At 42.6% G+C, this 23,991-nt stretch overlaps 1 protein-coding gene across 7 annotated transcripts in view; it reads right to left on the bottom strand.

The window, feature by feature from the left end:
* ARID1B (AT-rich interaction domain 1B) overlaps positions 1–23,991 on the bottom strand; it is a 336,006-nt gene that overhangs the window by 47,409 nt on the left and 264,606 nt on the right. For all 7 annotated transcript variants that reach the window (XM_074580477.1, XM_074580478.1, XM_074580482.1 and 4 more), the window contains 2 exons: positions 22,305–22,484; positions 15,588–15,915 (listed from right to left, as the gene is read on the bottom strand). In XM_074580477.1, coding sequence (XP_074436578.1) covers positions 15,588–15,915; positions 22,305–22,484 — 508 coding nt within the window. The remainder of the gene's footprint in view (positions 1–15,587; positions 15,916–22,304; positions 22,485–23,991) is intronic.

The following is a 23,991-nucleotide window of genomic DNA, read 5'->3' as shown; positions in this document are numbered from 1 at the left end:
AATTAAATAAAAGGAATATACTAGCTTTGGCCAGGACAGCAAGAGAGCAACTGAAGTCTAAAAAAATTGCTTCTGTACCCAGAAAGACCTGAATGGCAGAACCTAATTCCGAAATTTCATCTGGCAAGGCAATCCTTTCATCCTCCCACGTAATGCCGCACTTGGAACTAACGCAGCTCTCCATCTCTGGAAAGAGCCCAGCAAGTGAAAAGACTCAGCACCATCCCTGGCAGGACTCTGTCCTTCCCTGGTCCCCTCTCAAAGCACTGGCCGCAGCACGCCCGAGCTCAATCAGTAACACTGAAAGCCGACATCCTGAAAGAGCAAATGTTGTTTTATCCTGAGATTGGGTGCAGTGCGCAGTACAGAGCTCCTCCGCATATTACTCTGCTCTATGATGGCTTGGAATGGAAAGTTTCTTTAGGGAGAAATAATCAGGTATTACTTCAGCCTTTAATTCTCACTCCACAGTGGGCCTCCTTTGAGTAAAGACTGCCGACTGTGACAAATTGTGCTGCATCAGTGCTGTAATATGAAGTGGAGTCCATTAAGAACTGAGCTGAGATCACCAAACTCATTTTGATTAACCTCCAGGTCACTAAACACTTATAAATATGTTACACAGCAGCTGCTAAACATATTTATATATGCTTAAGGTCACAGCATCATCTGTTGGTTGTTGGAGTTAAGTCAAAAATCTTATGTTTCCTTCTGTGCTGCTTTTAGTAAAGGCATATCCAACACACTATTTAAGAAGTAGTTATCTCAAAGCATACTACCAGACTCTCTCCTACATCTCCCAATTCCCTCTTCCATTTTTCTGGGAGGCTAAATAAAAAACAAGTCTCTTAAATGCAGTCTGCTGAACATGTACTGACATCTAATGGCAAAAATTCAACTGACTGGCTATGAATTCTATAGCAGAACAAACCTAGTCAGTATATGATTTTACAATATTTACCACATAAATACAAATGGTTGGGTTGCTTAGGGATTATGCAAGTGATAATTAGGAATAATAGGAAGAAATTAAGAAAAGAAACAGTTATATTGAGTATAATGTAAAAATGTCTTCATGGTGAGATGCAGTTACCTTCCAAGAGAGTGAAGGAAACCTCAGTACTTGACACTTCTGCACATAGACAACACATTAGAAAATGTACTGGTCAGAGAAATCCTGCATTACATATGAACTAGATGACCTGCCAGGTATTTTCCAGCTCTAACTCCTCCAATACCATGATCCCAGATCACATATTTTTCCCCATTTAGAAGAAAAAGCAGCTGGGCTAATACAAATTTAGGATTATGCTATCAATTTAAACACTACACTTAAGCCTACACATTTCTTCTTCCTGCTCTACTGCTACAAGTTGATCTCACAAGTATTCAGCAAATGGAAGAGATTAAAAATGGGAAGGGGGGGAATCTGCTCGCTTTCTGTGGTTTATTTACTCTGTTGACAATTCAGTAATTCACAGCCCTTGCGTAATGCCAGCGCCAGTTGTTACGCTCGAGGAAAGGGCTGCCACCCAGGGGGACCCAGACGGGCTGGGGGAATGTGCTGACAGGAACCTTATGAAAGTCAACAGGGACAAGTGCAAGGTCCTGCACCTGGGAAGGACGAGCCCCCTGCAGCGGTGCCAGCTGGGGCTTGACTGGGGGCAGCAGCTCTGCTGAAAAACCCCATGGCATCTTGGCAGAGAGGGAGCTGAGCATGAGCCAGCAGAGCGCCGTGGCAGCAAAGAGGGCCAACAACATCCTGGGCTGTGTGACCAGGAGCAGAGCCAGCAGACGGCTCAGAGATCATCTCCTCTTTACTCGACACTCATTGGACTCCATCTAGAGTATCATGTGCCGTTTTGGATCCTCCAGTAAAGGAAAGACGATGATAAATTGGGGTGGGTTTACCAGAGAGCCCCTTAGATAGTCAGGGCTTGAGCACTCACCCTAGAGGGGCTGAAGGACAAGGGCTAGTTCAGCCTGGGGCAGAGGTAGCTTTTGAGAGGAACCTAACAGCAGTCCCCCAGCACCTGCAAGGAGGTCAGCAAGAAGACGGAGCCAGGCTCTTCACAGCGGGGCACGGTGGAGGAATGAGAGACAACGGACGGGTTAAAACATGAGAAGTTCAGACTTGACGTAAAGAAATCCTTTTCCCAGTGAAAACAGTCAGGCATTAGATCTTGGTGGCCCAGGGAGGTTGTGCAGTCTCTGTTTTTGGAGGTTTTCAAGACCCAATTGGATAAAGCCCTGAGCTCTCAGCTGAGCCTGCTGAGGACGAGGTTGGACCAGAGATCTCTTGAGGTTCCCTCCAGCCTGAATGACTCTATGATCCTAGATTGTCAGATTTGTTGGGCTGTTGGTAGTCTGGTGTACTACTGGGTCCAAAATACAACTGGTCAAATTCAAAACATTCCCTTTTAAGAAGGTCCCATTCTGGTCTTTTGTTTTCCTTCATTTGCAATCTACCCAAAGCTTAATCTGCACGTAATCTCTTTTCTCTGCAAAACAAGTAGCATCAGATCTAATTGTGTCTTCTGAGCTAACACAGAAGCCCATGTATTTAAAGAGAGGAGATGACATGCAAGATCTGGTCATCGTTAAAAAGCAGAACAAAGAAATTGTAAGAAAGAAGAGCACTGACAGTACAAAGAAGCAGACGAGTGATCATAGCTGCCAAGCAGTCTCTCTTATACTGAGATGTCTTCCTTTAATTGGACCTGAAATCACCAGTAGGTTAGAGTGTTGTCTCCGACTGCTACACAGAAGTCACTCTGCAGCCCTTGCACCTCCTCCGTGTTGCCATCTGATGAAAGGTTTTACGGTCATCTTCCTCAGATTTGAACAGACAACTAATTACAAAACTGAGTTCCAGAGGTAGGTGTGGTTTAGCCATGGACAATGACAAAAGAGGATTATGCTCCTCAGCAGGACAAGAAATGAAGACCCAACTTTTTCATACGGAAACATGTCAATGCTCAGGTTTTTGCAGTGTGCAGAGCGATCGAGTTCTACGACTTTCTGTGGATTTTCTGGCATGCATCTGCCACGCTGCTCTCCTCTCGATCTAAACCTGTAACATTGAAGTAAAGCCTTTCATTCAGTCAGAAAAAATGATCCAGTTTCTGTTAACGAGCCCTGTGTCAGCCTGAGCACAGGGGCGACTGAGCACGGAAGCGTGCAGGGAACAAGAGAGGGGTTCAGAGGTGGAAAGTCTAGAAGGGCTGGAGGTGAGGAGCGATTGGCGCTGAAAAGATGGAAATGGAGGGAATAGTAGGTGGAAACGAACAATGAACAACAAGAGCTGGAAGCATCCTCACTAGGTGCCAAAGCGTTTTAGGGCCAGGAGGATGATGGGTGCTCCGGAGAAGGGAGATGAAATAGAGACAAAGGAGGGAGCAGGGAGGAACATACAAAGAGACGCTACTCCAAGGGTAAACACAGGGAAGGTCCCTGCAGCACGAACGTGGAACCTCACAGCCAGGTCTACCTGCAGGAAGAGAGGGATTTACAGGCGAGCTTCAATTCTGCAGCTCCTCTGCTCATGCACACCATGAGGCTGGGCCAGGCTCGAGGCGGCCATCCCAGCCGGGATAGGATCTGGGATGGTCATCCCAACAGCGTGGCACAGTGGGGTGATGCCAAAGGAGCAGTGCTGCAAGGATGGGAGCCAGGATGGGGCACGCAGCCCAGGTAGGAAAGAGCTGTCACTGAGTCACACCTCACACATCCTGGTGGCCCCAAGCTTGCATCAATTATTATTATTTAGGCGCATCTGCACTGTGCTTCCTGAGACTTCCCACAGCACTCAGGTAACGTAGGGATTTCTCCCACTTATCCTGCCCTAAGCACTGGACCTGAAAAATTATCCTGTTACTGTGACCTGGCCACCTGAGCAATTGGCTGGTGAAAAAAAAAAAAAAAAAAGGCCCACAAGCTCATGGAAGTTTGCCATTTCTGCTCCAAATCTTTAACCTACATCAGTTTTGCAGCGAATGCACTGTAGCACCTCAGGGGAGTAATTTGTGTAAACATTTTAAAAGGAACATTTTTTTTTTTTAATGCTGACACACTGCTAAGGTGGCTACTTGATTACAAACTGTGAAAATGACTGCGTTAGGCTGTGCTCACAAATCACAGTGTACTGACCAAATTGCCCTGTGCTTATCTGTGCCAGGTCTGCAGCATGACAATATTTCCTCTCTCTTTTAAATGTCAGAGTATGATTTGGGGGGTTGTTATTTAAACACACTGACCTGCACAATAACCAGAAGTACTTTATTTAAATCTGTCTTGAGCTGGGACTAGCCTTAAGCGCTTATAATCTGTCATACTTTGACACCAAATGGGTTATTATAATGAGAGTAATTCAGGAGTGAGACCCGCGAATGCTTTCTCCCTGGAGAATTTACACATAAACATGTGCATGCAGATACATATGCTCTTTGTTACGGATTTTCCTTCTTGCTACATTGTGGGATTCCTTGGAGAAGTGAGACCGTTTCTGTCATCAGGGGATATGGGAGAACCGGAGGAGGGAGAAGAGAGCAAGAGAAAATAAACTCCAAGGTTGCTCACTTTGCTCTGATTGGAAGTTCATCAGTGCATCAGTGCTGCTAGCAAAGGTCAAGACACAGGAAATCTGAATATTAGCTTGGGCAGCTATAAAAATGCATGAAAGGCAGTTCTCGTGTAAATAAACAAATTTAACATCGCTATATCTGAAAGCTAAGGATCCCCCTCTCATTAGCTGCTACTATAGGTGTACTAACCTGGATTTACACTTCCACCTTCATTCAGCAGGGAAGCTCACCACTCGTAATAAAAAAGTTTTAAAAAAGCAACCATGAAAGATGGTGATGAGACAGGCATAAGGTCTGACACGAGATTTTTTTTCCATTTTTCAGGTAAGAAGCAAAAAGAAAATGTTGTACTTGTGTAAGTGTCCATGTGTGAAAAGGGGAGGCCAAAGCTCTGAAATGCACTGACACTGACAAAACACTAGGAAACATAAACGAAAATGCATCCAGATTTGTACCGGGGTGCGTGCATGCGTGCCTGTGTGTGTGTGTCTGCTGACAGGCACACAGAACCAACACCAAAGTCTTCTTCCCAAAGACTGGGCCTAAATGGCAATGCTAAAATTGGGGATAATTTTCTAGCATCATAATTATGTGACAGTGCACATCACCTTGTAATCCACTGTAATCTGACCGAGCAGACTGCCTGCTTTCTTCGTCTGGATGATCTAAAGATTATTGTGTAAGATACTTTTCGGAAAAGAAATGGAAAAGAAATAGGCTTTCTAAATATATTCTTTTTCTTCTGGTTAAGCAAATACTTGTGCCTTTAGCATCATCACCATCGCTTAGACTTCACTAAGAAACAATCAAGGAGGGAGAAGAAACTTAAAAACTAGTTTTTTCTACCAGGCTGATTCAACGCTCAGTCCCTCAGAAAAGCAGCCACAAAAACTCAGTGTTTGTTTACATGCTACTGTCATCACATTAACCGTTTTTCCAGTGAAAACATCTGCCCAACGGGCTATCTACTTGGTAGTCATTTAAAGCCGAATAAAACATAGGACTGTCACACCAAATCAAACACCAGAAGAGCAATGTAAGAGGCACGTGTAATTCATGAGTACTGATGCTAATAACAACACAACCACACAACTTTTGTACTGCTGAATGCACGCAGAGATCAGAATAAACCTCCCTACCCCATTTTACGGATAACAAAAACTGAGGAAGAGATCCAAGATTAATAATGGTCTAAAATACGGCCATAATAAAAATAAAGTAGTTGAATACAGTGAGAAAAGCATAGCATGAGCCTGCAGAAAAATAAATCCTTAACTTCATTTGATCCTAATGATATGAGGATGCATGACTGAAAAACATGAAGGAAGTTTAGTGAAATACTCCAGGGCAACTTCGTGGGGGTTTTTTGTTGGGTTTTTTTTTTGGCTTTTTTTGGTTTGGGTTTTTTGGGCATTTTTCGTTTGTTTGCTTTGTCGGTTGCAGCTATTTAATGTTTTTGTTCTAAAGCTCCTTTTGTGTTAAAGTTTTTTTGGGTCTGAATTTCATGGTGACCACAGCATTTGCTCACCAGTCTTCAAACTCACAGGGATTCCCTGAAATGCCTTTACTGCCCAGCATTCAAGTGCAGCAAGGCCTCCGTATTTTAATTTATTTGTATAAGAAAAAACTAAAATTTTGTACCTGGTGCAACCTGTACTGGATAAATACAATATAATGTTGTGTGACAGAAACCATCGGACTACTGAAACGTGGGCCAAGTCAAATAGCTTGCAGTCCCATGGAAGCTCTGCTCTTTGTGACCCCTGCTCAGCTTCTTGACATCGTGGATTTAAACAGGAGCTCTAACGGCAGCTGCTTGCACACTGTCCCCATCAGACGTAATACTCGAGCACTACAAGGAGGTAGATTTCTTAGCCCAAGTGGAGTGTGTGATGGGTAAAAGAGGGCTGCTGTAATCTGTCCAGCGAGCAGGAGCATGCATGAACTGGGTTTGCAGCAGAACAAGAAGTTTGCCCTGTATGGCATGATGCAGTCAACCTGAACCAGAATGCCAAGAAGGGTGATTGAGCCCGGTGTGACTCGATATCCAAATGGGAATGACTCATATGACTCTCTCACTATGTACCTTCTATTTTTGTGCATGTTTATAAATAGCTGTACTAAAAAGTCGTAAGGCCCTATGAACTCTCTCCCAGAATGATTACTTGAAAGTGGGTAAGAGTCTGTTCCCAGCACACGAACAGCCAGGAGGTCACCAATGCGTGGTGCTAAAAAGCTACAGGAAGCTTAAGGACACACTGTGTCTCTCACTAATTCAACTTCCTCCAGTGCGGCACCACCTCAGGAGAGGCTCGACCCCTGAGCTCCCTCTTCTTCCTCCTGGGGATGTGGACCTCCTGCTGCCTTCTCACCACGCTCTCACCATGTTCAGTCACGTCCTCGCACCGTTTCTGCGCACCGCTGCAGCTCCACGGAGCTCACTGTGCTGGTGACCAACTGAAAATCTAATAAAATCCTCATCGTTTCATGCCAGCTCTTCAGTGTATCTTTTCATAGTAAAATGTCACCTGGCTGACAGCACGCTGAATGCAACTGTGCATGTGCAGCAGGCATGGCGAGGAAGTTCTCCACAGGAATTTCCCAACAGACACATTTTCACCTACCTATCTTTGCCCAATAGCCTGCAGCTTTTATATGTTTATCAATATTATTACTACCACTATTACCATCAGTCTCAGCACTTTGGCACTCCAGACAGTTTCACAAGAGCAATGTGGTGCATATGTCAGCATGGTTTCAGCTGGCTCTTTTCTTCATCTTTGGCTCAGAAGGTGCCTGAAACCTACTGTGACAACCGCAACAGGTATTTAATGTGTTAATGAAACTGCTGGCCATCATTAAAAAAATCTTATTGCTGTTATGTTACCATTTAATATGATTCTTACAAGGTTACTTGTATGTCCAGTTAGAACCGATGCTCCCATCTGAACTCCATCAATAAAGTAAAGGGCTCTTCCCACTCATATTTCCCCAGGTAGCATTGCTAAAAAAATTGTTTAATTTTCTCTCAACTATCACTATTGTAAAACAACCTAAAACCTTAAAACTGCTCTAAAACCTGAAATCCTCTTACCATTTTTTATGTCTCTCCCTTTCTGTCACAAAAATCTTACGCTGTTCAATCACAGTCTTGTACTTGTACAATGTATGTGCCAAATCACACAGAGCAGTCATGGAATTAGCTTTCTTCATGAGTCCCATTAAACAGATGGCTATTCTCCTGTTTTTTAGTTGTGGGTTGTTTTTTTTTTTTTTATTTTCTGCCTAGTGCTGTGATTTAAACTAGTAGATCATCTGGCTAATAGGCAAAAAGACAGACAGTGTGAAAATCCAGTTTCCTCATCTGAAAAATTTATTGCCATCCAAGAAAGACTACTCAATCTAAAGTCCTCCCTTATTCTTTATTTTTGTACAATAACAAGTAGTGCATTCTTAATGCCCTAAAGATCACCTTTCCAGGTACCGAATTTCTATGTAACAACCAACTCCGAGGCAGAATGCCAATAAACTACAGAGTCCTATGTTGCCATTTTGTTTCAAAATAATTAGTACTTCTATAGAGGGCAACAGCTCTCCTAAATAACCAAATCAAGACCAAAATAATCCTGACACAACAATAATCAAATTAGAAGTGTCTCTAAGATGAATGAAAATTCTCATTCATGACTCAGAAAATCACCCTGCCTTCCCAACACTCTCCTGCTTTCGCAGTTTAAGAATGGTTACTCTTGGAAGGAGGGAAGGAGTAGGACTCTTGAGGCCTGTGGTTAATCTCTAATGGCACGAACAGCATACAGCAGTCTACTTGATTGATGAGTAACCAAAAAAGAAAAAAATGCCTTCCCAAATCACTGGCTGCCTGCACGAGCTCTGCAGCATGGTGACATCCAGGGCTCCAAAATGATGGATTTACCTTTTAGTAAAACAAAATTCCAGATGAAAATATATTTCTCGCAGTCTCCCACAAGAAATGGCTTTGGTTAGCTCAGCATGTAAAGTTTCTTCCAATCCTTACACGATTTTATCAGCAATTTTGAGCTGATCTACAAAATGCATCTCCATTTAAAAAAAAATAAATCATGAAAGTGTGATTTCCAGCTCTCCCTTTACTATAATCAATACATATAAGCTAACTTGTACTTCACCCCTCCTAATACATTGTAGAAAAAAGCCATATATGGTTCTGCTTTGAAAAGCAAAACATGAGGAAAGAAAGTGCCCTTTCAAGAAAAGAAAGAATAAAAAAATCAGCTTGATATAAATGACTACTTCTCACGAAGAGGGAAGAAGCATGGGTCCTTCTGCAGAAAAATATGTCAATAACCGTTAATGGCTCCCTTAGAAATTACAGTTACAGTAAGCATTAATATTTGGACTTTAACCCCTCAAATCACACAGAAACTTGGCATAGAGAGAAAATATTCCACCTGTTACTGAAATGCCGCCAGCCTCAGGTGGAGAAAGCACAGCAGCTACTTGGAGTTCACAGCCACGCTACCAAAATGTACTTTCAGAGATTGAAAGGTACTGCCTGGATATTCAACCAGCACTAACCGAAAGTAAAGCAGGGATCGTTTCAGGGTGATCCATCAGTATCCCTAAAGGATATCTGAAGCCTGGGAGTGTTGGGAGGAGCAGTGTAGAGGGGAAATGACCAGACACCTTGAGACTGGAGAATTGTGAATGGCCTGAATTGGAACAGGAGTAATTCCTTCCCAGTGACTGAACGTTAAATAAAAAACCCGGCAGCCAGAGCCTTTCTGCTAGGGGCTTATTTCAAAGGCAACAGATAGCGTACCCCGGCACTGGCTCCAATTATGGCTACCAGTCCTATCTTAGCCTAGTTTACTTTGGGGATTTCACAGTTGGCAGCCTTTCATCTAGAAGTAGCCTGGTTTGAATAAGCAAAGAAACTTGAATGAGTACTTAACCTTCCTGCACTCCACCGCACTTCCCAGCAGAGAAGAACAGCACCTCCAAGCTTAAGGGGAAAAGGGAAAACAATGGAAAATATATACCCTCTCCAGGGATTAAAGACGGTGAGTTTTACTGCAGCACTTCAAGTCTTCCTGCAACTGCAGCTTTTAAAATCACAATCAGAATTTTAAACCCAAGTTTCAAGATCAAAAGGGCCAGACTGGAAAATACCGCATAGAAATTGACGGGCTCTAGGATGTAAAACACCTAAAAGAGTTCTGGTTTTTATTTATATTATTATTCTTTTTAAAAAATTTATTCCCCATTTCCGCCCCGTTCTTTTTCCTTTTGACATTTTAATGCACCATGTCCATTACTATATTTCCTCACCAGTACCTTCTAGTCCATCAGCAGCGCTGCATTACCCTGCTGTTGGAGAAAATAATACGGAAAAAGTGCTTTGCTGGCACCAGCGACATGGAATATGAATTATACATACATAGCAGGAGAGAAATGCTGATGGAAGGTTTGTCTGCGCCTATGTGCGCAAGCGCACGTGTACGTGTATAACACACAGGCTAAAAAGAAGACCTAGAGAATGCACATTTTAAACTAATTTACCCTAATTGTAACTGTTTCTCTGTACAACAGAAATTCTCTAATATCAGCGCAGCTTTCATAGATCAGTTTCAGGACTGAATGAAAACTTACCTAAATTCTTCTGACCTTACCACGATGAGACTGTAGTATCTAACCAGCTGCCAAGCAGTTTAGAACCAGAACCACATTCTAGAGTGCCTGAAAGTATGTCAGAGCAATGCAACACCACACATTACTATGGAGACTGAACACCATTTCTCAGGTGGCATGGAGAGCAGCAGACGATAATGTAAATATCCACCTCAATTTAGCAACCCAATGACCAGGATTTAAAATGGCCACAGGTTGCAAATAGCTAAGCTGGATCCCAATTCCTCAGTTTAATAAAATACTACGTCTAAATTGTCTCCTCTAAAATCAATGACACTGAATTCTAAATTCATTCAATTATAAAAAACATTGCTTTAATTTACAAAATTGCAACGTGCAATCCTGAGAATCACACTGAGGTACAGTACACTGAGGTCAAAGACGCTGGCCACAAAGATAGGACTGCTCTTCATATAGGCACATCAAAATTCATTTTAAAGTAATTAGTTCAGGTATTGATAACTGTAGTTGCACCAGCAAGAGGCTCATTTTAGCATCCAGTTGGATGTGTATTTTACAGCCAGCTAGTCCTGAATTATGTCTTCCTAAAGCTGCACTGCTAACAGTATGTAAGCCAGCTATTTTGCAATTACGCTTTTACCTTTCCATATTCTACAGTCACACGTTCCACTGCTATGAAGACATGCTCAGAATGACACTCACTGCTAGTACAAGCGATGCTGAAAATGATGATGACAACCATCTACCTCCAGAAATGTCTGTTGACTACAAAAGCTCACAGACAGAGAACACATAGTCCTGAGAAGTTTGAAGTTGGGCATTTACAAACTGAGGAACTCAAAGCTGGCTGATACTAGAAGATACTGGTTAAATTTGCCGCCTTTCACATCAACAGGGAAAACACTATCTCATTTGCTTAAAATAGTTTGCTTTTACTGAAGGCTTATTGTGTTGCAGGTCTGTACACACACAAATACCTACCTATAGCTATAAATGCATGTAGCATTGTAAGAGCTACAGTGTGATAAAAAACTTTATTTTTTGTAGCCACCTGGTCCTCAGGGGCCTCCACTGGGTTCTAATCTCCAGCAGCAGAACCAGCCTTTGAGGTCTCAGCCAACGCCAGCCTAAGTTATGAAAAGTCTTTCCTTGGAGTTCAGTGGATATATTATGTCTTCAACATACAGTCCTTACCACCCAATGGATGTGTTGAGACCAAGACAGGAAAACACTGTTTTGCAGTTCCTTCACACTGTCTTTCTGAAAATAAGGGGAATTACTACACCATGTATTCAGAAAGTTATTTAGCATTGCCAGCTGTAAACTGTTACCCAGGCCAAGCTTAAACATCCTGGGTAGCGTGAAGCCACAGACACTGCCAGTTCAATGAAGAGGTCTTAAAAACACCTTTCTTTTCTTTAGCCTGACATGTTAGATATCATTTGCCTGCATGCGCAAGACAGATCAGCACATCGTATGAGATTTTAGTTACGGGGAAGCTATGATGTAGCTGTGGAAATGAATCTAAGCTTAACATAGAGCAGGCCTCAAGGTGAAGTCAAAGGCTAATTCAAATGGTGCAAACCTACTATCTTCCACAGCCACTGCTTTTATTTATATGATTTTATCTTCTCTAATTAAAAGGGTGGTGGTCTGCACCGAGGATGATACCTAGGTATAACTGACTGACACTGAGATCTTGATCATCCAACGCTGGTTAACGAACATTGATTTTCTGCCCCAGTGGAACTGATTTTATTCTGATGCGTCCCATTTAAATTCATTTTACACAGCTGCTTTGCGTGGCTTGGCAAGGCAGAAGCAAACCAGTCTTCTATGTCTAAATGCAACTCCTGAGCGGGTAAAGGATAGATCCTGTGGATTAGCAGCTGAAGATAAATCTCTCTCCCCTATTGATACTTGGCTACTGATTCAACAAGTTGACCTTGAAGGGGACCACAACCAACTTGTACAGAAGTACTGCTGTGTAACAATGACTCTGACACAACCATTTCATTTTCTTCTTAACTCTACAGAGAGGGGTGTGTTTTACAGCAATAAAAATCCAACAGTTTTTGAACCCCCCAGCTGAATCTTATAAACTCAAGACATTCAAAGAAAAAGGCTGGATACCATTCATGCACGTTGGCATATAACAGTGGATATCTTTCCAGTTAGACAAAATAGCATGGTGCGAGTGCTCTCCCATTTCATTCATTTTTACTTTTTGAACAGAAGAACCAGTAAACTTGTGTGCTTATTTTTTCTTTTGCTTTGTACTTTTTCGTGTGCACATATATGAACGATGTTATTAAGGAAACAAAAGAAACAAAAGCAGCTACAGAAAACAGGTAATTAAAACTTGTTAATAATCATGAAGGCAGCAGTCATTTGGGTATTATAGATTTCCTACGGAGGTAACAACTGAAATAACACGATGTCAGGGGAAGGCCATGAAACTTGAATCTCAGGTGAGGCTGGACTTGGTTGTGAGGGAACAACAGGCTGGGAGCTAATGTAGATACTTTCTCCCGGTGCTGTCCGTAATTTATGATATGGTTACAGAAATCACAGTATGAAGGACTCTAGTGAGAAAACAGTAGCTGCATTTCAGATAAATGTTTTGCACTGGATACTTAGTGCTCCTAAAAATTGTTCAAGAGACCAACTGAAAGTTCTCAAACACATGCACGCTCAACTACAATGTAATAAAACTTCCTTGAAATTCCCATTAAGAAACCCTGTCATAACTCCTGCAGTACACCACCTCACAGAAAGGGATCATACTTTGGGGGTTGCAACTCACTGCCGCGGCAGCAATGGCAGTACCACCACCAAGTCAAGAAGACGGGGTTGCACAGCACTGCTGCGAGAGAAGAACTCCCAACAATGAGGGGAGAGAGATGACGCCGGGGTCAGAGGGAGGAGGGATCTCATTCCTTCTCAGTGATGAGGTTCTTCATTTCCCTCTCAGGCACAAGGGAACAGAGCCGTGCCAAAAGCCATGCAGCTGTGTGAGCAAGTGACATGCAGAATTTCATCGTACTGTCACAGTGGCGTTAGTAAAAAGAAAACAAAAAACTAAAATCCCCTCTATGATGCAAGTATTTGTGTATCTTTCACGTGATTGTTATATTCCTTCAGCAGCCAGATGGCATGTTCATAAACATTAAAAAAAATTGCGAAGATGCCACAGTGAGTCCAGTTTACATTGCTAGCTACCCGTACAGGCCAGGCTGGTGCATCAAGGGAGCCTGAGCGTTGCCATAGCTGGGGTGAAGAAAACATGGGGCATCCACCAGCCCCAGACTGGCTGGGATAAGCAGGCGGCCTAATGTACGGTGGCCTAAAGCAGAACAAAAGAACAGCCTCTTTGGATTTGCTCTGTATCACAAATACGAATCGCTGTCAAGTACGTTCCTTCCATATGCAAGTACGGAGGACTTGCAGGAATAGCCAAAAGCCATTACACTCTCTCCCCTACAGTTGACTTGAAATCGAAGAGGAAAACAGTGTGCTTGCAACCCCCTGGCATCAGAGGGGTGTGACAAGTTTCGCTCAATTTGCAGTTCATAAATAGCCCTTTTGCCAGTATTTCCAATAGAGATTTGATGACTGCACAGCTCTTCCACAGGTGCTGGATCACTAGAATGGGCAATATGTGATGGAAAGGCTCTGAAATGGTGCAGTTTTGCCCAGGCAAAGCTAGAAACCAAAAGCAGTTTTACAAAACTGACTTGGGAGGGAGGGTGTGAGATAGGACTGGTAATCATTTAACCTAGCTTTTGATCAAACACCACACGCTATGCTTGAAGTGGAAGTTGAATCACAACCAAATATTTTCCGCTCAACGCGAAGTCTTTTCTTGCTGTAAAGACCAATAAATGTGATCTTTCATTCCATGATTATAAAGAAAGTGTTCCTGCAGCTGCAGCGATGGCCCATTTATTCCTTCGTGCCTGACCTATCAGCTTATAGCCTAAACCAGAGAGACAGAAGCAGACTTTTGTAAAACCTACTAGACAGTTCTGTTAAAACAACCAACACAAGCAAGAGACTGTTGGTTCACAGATATCTGCTGGAGTACGGTCTGTTTTAAGGGAGTGCGGTTCTATTTTATTGAACAAGGACATGAAATACACTAAATTTGCTGTTACTGTTTTAAAAGTTTGCTATTGCTTATCACTAGGAAACCACCTGCCTTCCGAAGTCGCAAAACAAGAAAGCAACAGATGCGGGGACACATTAGCTATTTCTAGTTTTACATTGTGCCTTGGAATTAGAGCAACCCCAGTGTCCAGAAACACTGGTCTTGAATGATAAATACCTGTATGCGTATATGTGCATCTGTGTACGCATATGCATAAATAAATGCAAGATGCTTAATACACACACACATAAATACGCTTACCAGAAAGTGCAACCAGCTTTGTCTAATTCTCAAATGTAATGGAACTTCTCGTAACAGAAAGATAATAAATACACCAGGAGTTATTTGAGTCCAGGGAAATGTGGAAATTACTTCATCTGAAAAATTTCCCAGAAAATATGATTTCATTACAAGTATTCAGGCATCTTAAGAATAACCACGGACAGAAAACTGCCTTTGCCAAAATCCATGCACAAACGGCAACATGCAGTTATGCTGCCTGAAGGGAAGACAAGAAGACAGATGATGGCTACAACCTCTACAATCCTGTTCGCAGGTTCTCTCTTATGGATGTGTAAGTGGCAGTTATCAACTCCAGGTAACTACAGACTGCTTTTATGCCTCCCTTCTGCCTTTCCCCTCCAGCTGCCCCCCTCAGCTTGCCCTCCTCTTCCCCTCTGCATGCCTGCCTAGGAACAAGAACATCCCGCAGAAGAGAACCGCCATCAGCGCTGCTGCTTACAACGTGGGCAGTAAATGCCAGAGTTGATGGGCAGCTTCATAAGATTCCTTACTCTCTGGCAGGGGCAAGCTGCCAAGGACACGTTGGCCCTCTCTCTATTGGAGATAAAAACTATATATCCAGCTAATCAATTTTAAGTTGCAGAGGGCTTCTTTTTGACTCTTAACGTCACTGCAACCCTGTGGGTTTTCCTAAAGCCTACAGTGCCAAGAACCAAACTGGAAGTGGCTGTCATCTCCATTGTCACAGCTGCTTTTTGAGAGGATAATTGAAACACACAACAGCATGCTTTCCCCTTACGTTTAAGGAAAAGTATTCTTCCCACACATCATCTTCTCCCAGAGATAACTGCACAGATAGAACATGTATAAATGCCTATGCATACACTTATACAGTGCCATTCCTTCAGAAACAACAGAAGAACATTCCCACTTGTTTAAACTCCTTTCACCTGGAGGCATACCTGCTCTGAGCGGAGTTTGCAGCAGCCTGCATCACTGCAGCAGCCGCCTCCTGGGCCTTACGGTTCACAGTTGGCATGGGTGGGCCCATCCCGGGGCCTCCCTGCTGAGACATGCCAGGAGAATTGGGGGTCATACTGCTCATGTTTCCAGGAAATGGTCTGCTCTGCATCCCAGCTGATGGCATCCGTCCCAGGGGCATGGTACCGCAAGGCTGGCTTGGCCCCTGTCCATGCATCTGACTGTTGGCATTTATACCCATGCCAGGTCCTGGGCCACTGTAACTTGTGTTGGGCACGCCGCTGTACGTCGGTGGTCTGGAGTAGTTTCCTGAACAAAATGATAAAAAGCACAGAGAAAAACATTAAACTTCTGAACAAATATTTCTATTTAGGAAGGCAGCAGCTGCAGAACTTACAGATCTGAACTAATGCGAACCATGCTGGCGTCAAAATCAGAACAACTTTTTCACCATGAACAAACAAGCAGTGAAACAAGCTGCCCGAGGAGGTTGTGCAGACTCCCTCCTTGGAGGTTTTCAAGACCCAGTTGGATAAGGCCACGAGTAACCGGCTCTGATCTTGTATCTGACCCCTATTTGAATACAGTCAGCCAAGAACAACTCTTGAGCACCCTTCCAACCCGAACGATCCTATGAACCTGATTTTCATGTACCGTCAAACATTTTCTGCCTAATATATGTCATAGCATAACAGCAAATACACAAAAGCACAGCCTCCAGAGGGTTAACAACATAGCACATAGTACAAAATCGCCTTACACAGTAAAGAGATACGTGGCATGTAAGAAACCCATTACATAAGCTCAAGGGAAAATCTTATTTTTGTAATTTCATGTTCTCATTCTTCATCTTTCTACAATTTCAGCAACAGGCTATTCTCACCAGCTTCTTGCTCCTAACCGTTCTGCCCATTTGTGTCAGAGACGCTTTGGCATGGATCCGTGAGATTGGGTGCCTGGCCCCTAGAAACACTCCCGCTCCCTCCTGCCCTACCCTGCCTTCCTGGTAAGTTCAAAATTTGCAATGCCAGCAGAAGGGTTGATGTCTTACGGCGCACCTCCTCTGGGAAAACTAGTATTACTAGAGTAATCAGCAATAGTAGAATTATAAACAGGTGCCTTATGAAGGATGGCATGAAAACCTGGCTGACCCCTATCTACATTATCACTGGAGCAAACTGCTCTGCTTGCAGCCGTTTAACTCATTTGAGTGCTGATTTTCCTATCATGTTAAAAGCTCAAGAAAAAGCGAGTGCACAGCATTCAGTGTTAGAGAAACAAATCCAAGCAGCATGAGAAAGAGAGAAAAAAAGGTAAAGATATGATAGAAAAGTATTTTAGGAAACGGATCACATTACACTACTTCAGTCATCAGTTTTGACTTGTCTTTATTTCCATCTCATCCAGATTAGTGGAAACACGACCCATTCCCTCCCTGTGGGATGCCGCAGAGCGGAGCTTCCTGACTACTCTCAGATATTCCCACGCTCGTTCAAAGGCAGCAGCCCTTGGACTCTTCCTCTGAACGTGGAGATCAGCCACGTCTCTCCTCAGGCCTCAGCTACCAGGCAGAGGAGTCAGTGGCATGCAACTCCTGTTTATACTTAAAATAAATATATTCATCCATCATTTGAATGCACACATAATTAATTCATACGCTCCTGCTGCTGTGCTTTGGCTAATCCTCTCCTCCTCCCCACTCAGTAACTGACTCACTCTGCTACAAGTTCTCCTCAGCAAGAACGCGTGAGACCTACGCTTCCCAAGGAAACGGAGAAACAATTCTCTTCTGTTTCAGAAATCAAGTTTCTGCCTGGGGGTCTTCACAGAAGGATCCCCAATATGTGGTTCAACAGAGATGAAAGGGTCCAGACTCAGCTTTATGCTGACTTCAGACTGCCCTGTCACTTCTCCTTTTCCTCCCCTAGCCTTGGCCGATGGCAGCTGACCATTTTTCTGCTCAGCGAGCCATCGCCCCTAGCCAGACTTCTGGTTGCCGAGACCTGCTAAAGCCACACTTCTGATCCAACATATGTGACCACAAACTGGGTTCACTAGTTTCACACTGCTCTGCTTGGTGTTAAAGGTGTTAACACACAACTTGGATGTTGCTCTGGTTTTCCAGTTGCTTTGTGCAAGAAAAATGTAACACAGCAAGACGGTGTATATGTGCACTCAAAGATTACACACAGCCAGTTAACACGTTTTATGTATGTGCTATTAGCAGCACTGCTTCCCAAAGTGAAGCAAATTCCCTCCCCAGACTAGCAGACACAATATCCATAATCACTGGGAGCTACTGTCAGTCGCATTTACATAAAGCCAATTTGTTTTGTCAGCTAGGGTCTATGAAGTACGGTTCAGCAGCATGCTTGGAGGAGCAAGCACCGATACTAAATACTATTGCTGTTTTGATGCTATTTTGAATTGGGACAAAAAATCTCTTCTTTCATGTTTTGGCTTCTCCAGCGTAAGCACAACACAGAAAAAACCAGAGGAATCTTCTCCATAAAAATATGTGGCTCAGTTAAAATAGCTCCTAACCATTCATCTCCAGGGATACATGTCCAAGAGCACAGGGAAGTGGTATCTTTTCAGTAAGGAAAACAAGTTTCAGTGTTTTTTCCATTTTTTTTTTTCCCTAAGCATTTCCTCAATACTTCAAGTACTAGCTATTCTTATACCTTTCCCAGACTGGAAAAAAAAAAGGCAAAATAAAAGCCAAACAAAATACAAGAGGAATTGCCAGGAATGAGGAGTGCAATCTTATTTCCATGTTTCTCTAATAGATTAGTAATTTGTTGGCAGTGGCTTTGACAGAAAACAGATGGATGCAGCATTAAACACAATGAATGCAGCAGATGCTAGGCCAGCCCACATCAGCTGGACGTGTCAGGCAGCCAAGTCCAAGAGCCCACACTTTTCAAGTGGGTACAAGCCTGGCAACAGCGGCTGTACAATACTACTGAACAACTCCTCCCCTCCATATCCGAGGAATTTTTAATTCCAGCTCCCCCTCGGCAGAATAGAAGTGCACCCAGAGAGACAACATCTCAAGTGCACCAGAAAAACCAAAGCAGTAACTGGAATTGGGAAGAGGAAAAAAAATAATAAAGTATAATGAAGACGAAATATAAAAAAGCCTACTAACAACCTGCCAAAGACAGATGTTCATACTTACTGCTGAAACTCTGGTACACTTTGTCCAGGTTTGCCGAACAAAGTGCTGTGATACCTTGCCATTTCTGGGCAAGCTGAAAAGAGGGAAATTTGAAAACTACCTGTTAGTTTTGCTCTCTGCTTTAGAGACAGAGGTCAGATTCACAGTATTAAAAATAGTATCTGAAAATAATTGTAGAATTTTTTACATGTGCACTTAACCATCAAGTTTTTCTTGTACAGACGATGGAAAGCTATTGTTCTGAATTCTTCTGAAACTATTTTACCTAGGGGACTTGAGTAGATACAGTTGATATTTAAGTCTTAACTCCACAGGCCGCTGCATATGTGGGTTTGGATTCAGAGGTCCAGACTCTTGAGATACTTAGGTCATCTCATCCTTAAGATGCTACCACTTTAATTAAAATCTAGGATTAAAATCAGTGGGAGCTAGATAGCAAAGTGCTTTTGTGAAATGAGCCCAACATTAAAGGTTACAAAGCACAAATACTCAATTCGTATTACTTTACCACAAACAAAAGAGGGTTTAACTTACTGTGAAGTTCTGGGGTGTAGTTCAAACATATTCAGTAGTGGTTTCTCTCTTTGTTATACCCAAACAGAACAGTTTTACTGCTGAATTGAGTAAGAAAAGTTAGGGAGAGGGGATGCATTTCTGATATGTTTTACTAAACCACAGGAAGTTTTTCTCTGCCTGTCTTAAAAGACCCAACTGACGACAGCATCTGACTGCTCTCCAGAGTGCATTTAAGGGACATTGTGCTGTGGCAGCAGTTTGATGCTCGGGTCATAGACCAGAGCTTCATTAGCCCCCGAGCTAGATGCTGTCCAAACACAAACCAGAGAGACTGTTTCTTTCAGTAACAACTTCCATTCTCTCTCTGCTTTTTTTATTCTTGGGGACAGGAAAATGCTGGGTTTTAATACAAAATTAAAACTAATGTTCTGTACTGCGTGCTCCTGTGTTGTATCACAGACACACAGAAGTGTGGAGCCAAAGCCATTTTTTATTTTTGTAGGAAATGGTTTCACAGGATTGGACTAGGTCCCCAGTACAGAACTGCTTCCTGGGAAAATACATTTTACTCTTATTATAGACCTAAGTGTCATGTAAACACATGAAAACGAAATAAATCAACCATATGCATTAAATGGATCATTCTGCTCTCATGAACTGGGGGCTAATTCCTCCAACCCAAACTTACTGGTGTAGTCTTTACTATGGTAAGCAATTCCACTGCAGAGAAAAGACACTAGCCTTGAGCAATGGTTTTCAGGACAGCACATAGTGAAATCCAGCATTCAAACGAAAAGCTTAGTGTCACAGAATGCTTTGACGCATACATAAAAATACAAGTAGCCCTGTCAAACTCAGCCTATGCTTAACAATATTTTGGAGGAAGGCCTATGTGAACAAAACACAGAAAGCAAATAAAATCCTTGATAATTATTTTAGTTTGATAATTTAAGAACTGGGTTGCAACACAGGTAATTTTTAATGTATTTGTTATTTTGGCAATAAAAGGCAAATGGGGCCACATTATTATATATTCATCACTGCTGGTATATAAGTGTGCTTTGTAAGAGGGTATGTTAAGACTTGCAATTCCAGATTACTTTCATTAAAAATGAAAAATGCTATTAAAAACTTAAATCCAGGTAAATACATGACTTTGAAGTATCACCATCTTCATCCACGGATTTTATTAATGGTCACATTAGCCTGATGAAAACGTAGTATTCTTCTGCCCTGTTTGTCACCTGTAGGGCTGAAAGTCTGCAGGGCCCTAATTTTATGATGACCAGTGCACGGGATCACCGGTACTCTCCAAGAGCTGGCAGAAGAACACGCTTTTCATCCATCACACTATTCACCAGACCCTTCTGAAACGGCCTGTTAATGACAATGATGCTCATTTTCTTCCTGCCCCTCAAGTTCACTTTTTAATAGCCGTTTCTTCCTGACCGCGACCCATAAAATCATTACATAGGCACTTTCATCTACAGAGGGAGGAAAAGAACTGCTGAACTCAAGCAAAAAAGAAAGTAGTATTCGGCGTGTTACTTAAATGCATTGATTTAGTACAAAAACCTTTCCATTCAATCAGTGTGGATGGCTAATGTTTTACTGCACTTGACACCCACTATTCCCATGGTTCGGAATCTCAGCAGCAGCAGTACAGCTGGAAGTCAGGATAGCACATCATAAATCCACTGGATTTTTACCAGTTAAGCTAGTTGCTCACTGTGCAGATAAAAATAAGCACTTGGACAGAATTTTATGGCCGCGAAATGCTTTCCAAATAAAAGGAAAGCACCAGTCAACTGGAGTTAGGTAATTAATCTTCACACATGGCTATAAGGCATTACTAGCCCCATTTTACAGTTAAGGAAAGCGAAGCAGAGAAATGAATCTACTTGCCTAAGTTGAAAGATGGTGTAAAAGGCAGAGCCAAAATTAGAAACTGGGAAATCTTGGCATGTAGCCCTGTGCTCAGAACACTACAACAAATGTGACCCAGAGATGAAACAGAAAGGAACATTGCGCAGGGCAGAAAGGCTCCCTGCAAACAAACATCAGAACTAGTTCTCAGAAACTACAGAGACTAAAATAACCATCCTTGCCAGCATGGGCAAGCCACCGAGCCCGCCCTTACAGAATTTCCCATCACTGTCTCCAGTTCTTTTTGAGGATGTTAAGTAAGAAAGCAATAGTAGGAAGTGCTGAAATAGAAAAGCTTCTTTATGTATCTCTAAAGAAAATACTGCCCCTTATATATTCTGTGGCTTGACTTCAACTTCATTAAACCCCTAAACAGATGCATACTTTATAAAGGTTATCCATTAAAGGCAAAACAATAGACAAGTTCAAGGTTGTCCAGGGGCAGAAATTGTGTATTCTATTTTTGTTTTAGTCCTCCAACAATTCTGTCAAACAAGCAAAATAAAAGGAACTGTCTCTCTCAGTCTGAAGGGTTAGTTAAGATTCACAAACCGTATGCATTAGAGCTCAATATTATATTCCCACAGTAGCCGCTGTATTATTATGCTCGTTAGAAGACTTTAACCCTCACAGTCACTACACAATTTAAGACTGGCCTTGAGATTCCATCTAAGAAAAGAAGACCTATTTTGGAATCGGTGTTGAGACCCTTATTCCACGCTTGGTCAAACGTGGCCTTGTTGCAGAGATGACATACCTGGGCCCCTAAACATTGGCCCTGGCAATGCAACAGATTCATCATTTCCTTGCCTAATTTAAGGTCACTATTTTTATACAGAGAAAGGTGCTAATAACAAAAGCAGCTTCTTCCACAAGGTGCAGCTGCACCTCTGAATGACAGTTTTGTTTGGTTTATTTTTTGGGGGAAGGGTGTTTTGTGGGGGGGGTTTTTTTTGGGGGTTTTTTTTTTGTGTTTTTAAGAAATCACATACCTACCTACATACACAATATATATTTTTTTTTTTTTTTAAAAATATATAAAAATTATCATACGTATTACCAGCAAGCATTTTACCTTGTGGTGCATACTGGCTCATCTGAGGCCCATAAGTACCACTTGAATTACTCTGCTGAAAGCTACTGATTCCAGGATGCACCTGGCCTCCAGGTGAGGGGTGTGGTGACATGGAAGGTCCAGTTTGCTGAGGTCCATACTGTGACATTTGAGGGTTCCTCTGTATGCCTGCCATAAAACCTAAAGGGAAAAAAGCGCCAAAGCAAAAATTAATATTCAGGTAACTGTTCTTTATTTAAGAAATCTTTGACATTTAAAAAAGCCAACCCTCTTTAGTTAATCTTTAGGTAAAAAAAATTAAAGGCAATTATCTGCATTACCTAATAAGTAGTAGGGAATTTGCCTCATGACTTACGGTGTGAGTATCATAACTTCTAAAATTATATGTTGCCACCAAAATGTGTAACTTCAGCATATAGAAATCCACTGTAAATACTCCTATTGCACACCAGCTCTCAGGAGCTAAAATTTCCCTTTATGTGAATACTAATCATACCAGCCAGAAAAAAAGTCGTTTTGGTGTGTATTTGTGCTCTAGGTCCTTCTTCTGGTCTGTTCCCCGCACACCTGTATTGGACTCTCTCCTTTTTCCCTTTCGTAAATGTATTAATGAATCCCAATTTAATTTAAGGTTCAAAAGCTACAGCAAAAGACCTAGTGAAATGCTGTAAAATCTAGAAGCTTCATATAAAGGAACAGACCTAAGCCTATGAAATGAAGAAGAGGGTTTTGTGGTGGTTTTTTTTAAGTTTCCATGACAAACCAGGAAAAATCCTGCAATCCCTGCCCATGAAATGTCTATGCAGGGACCTGAAAGGTTTTAGTGCTGCTTTCAATGCTGAGGAGGACGTGCTGAGGAGTCAGCGAGGTCTGATTTCTGGAGGAAATTCACTTTATTTTCTCTTCTGCTTGCATATTAAATTTCACCTTCCTGTTTCTCTAGAGGCAAAACATGACCATACCGAAGGAGACAGCGTCTGCTCTGCTGCTGCCGGCGCCCCATGAGGCTGATGGGGGCTCACCTGTGGCTGGCAAGGTGGGAGACATGTCCCACTGCTGCCCGGTGGGACAAAGAGCAGGAGAAAGCTTGCACTGCGGCTCGTCGTGCAACCAGGGCAGGTGCCTGCGCTTTTAGGCCACAGAGAGCTGAAGCGTTACTTATGAAAGGTGCCCGTTTCCTCTCCCCTCCATTAATTTTAGTGGCGTGCGTGTGGGGAGGTGTGAGGTTGACAGCCAAGAGATACCTCACCTGGCAGCATTAGGGACACCTTTCCTTACATGAGGGAGGGAACAGAAGAAAGGTAAGGTAAGGTATGGTAAGGTACGGTAAGGTTATCCCCTGACAGTGAGTGGACAACTGGAAGCTGCTGAAGGGAAGATCAGGAAAAGAAAAAGAAGTGAAAAGAGGAGAGAGAGGCAAAGGCAAGTTGTGAAGGCAGGCAGAAGTGTCTGACAGGAGGAGGGAGAGGTGGCAGAAGGACGTCTCTCCCAAAGTGCCAGGGTGTCCTCCCACTGGTTAGCATCAAACGTCACACAGACCAAATGCTCAACGCCTGATTAATGAAGAGAGGTAATTTTTGACAAGCCACATACAGACACGTGAGCAAACTCATAACTGGAAACTTCAAGGTGCTATGGCTTCCATGACCAGGCGTCTCAGGGGTCTCTCTGCAGGGACCACAGCCCC

This window comes from Larus michahellis, chromosome 3, assembly GCF_964199755.1.
Source record: "Larus michahellis chromosome 3, bLarMic1.1, whole genome shotgun sequence".
NCBI classification, from domain to species: Eukaryota; Metazoa; Chordata; class Aves; order Charadriiformes; family Laridae; genus Larus; species Larus michahellis.
The sequence above is the reverse complement of the archived record's forward strand: the minus strand, read 5'-3'. Positions and strand labels throughout refer to the sequence as shown.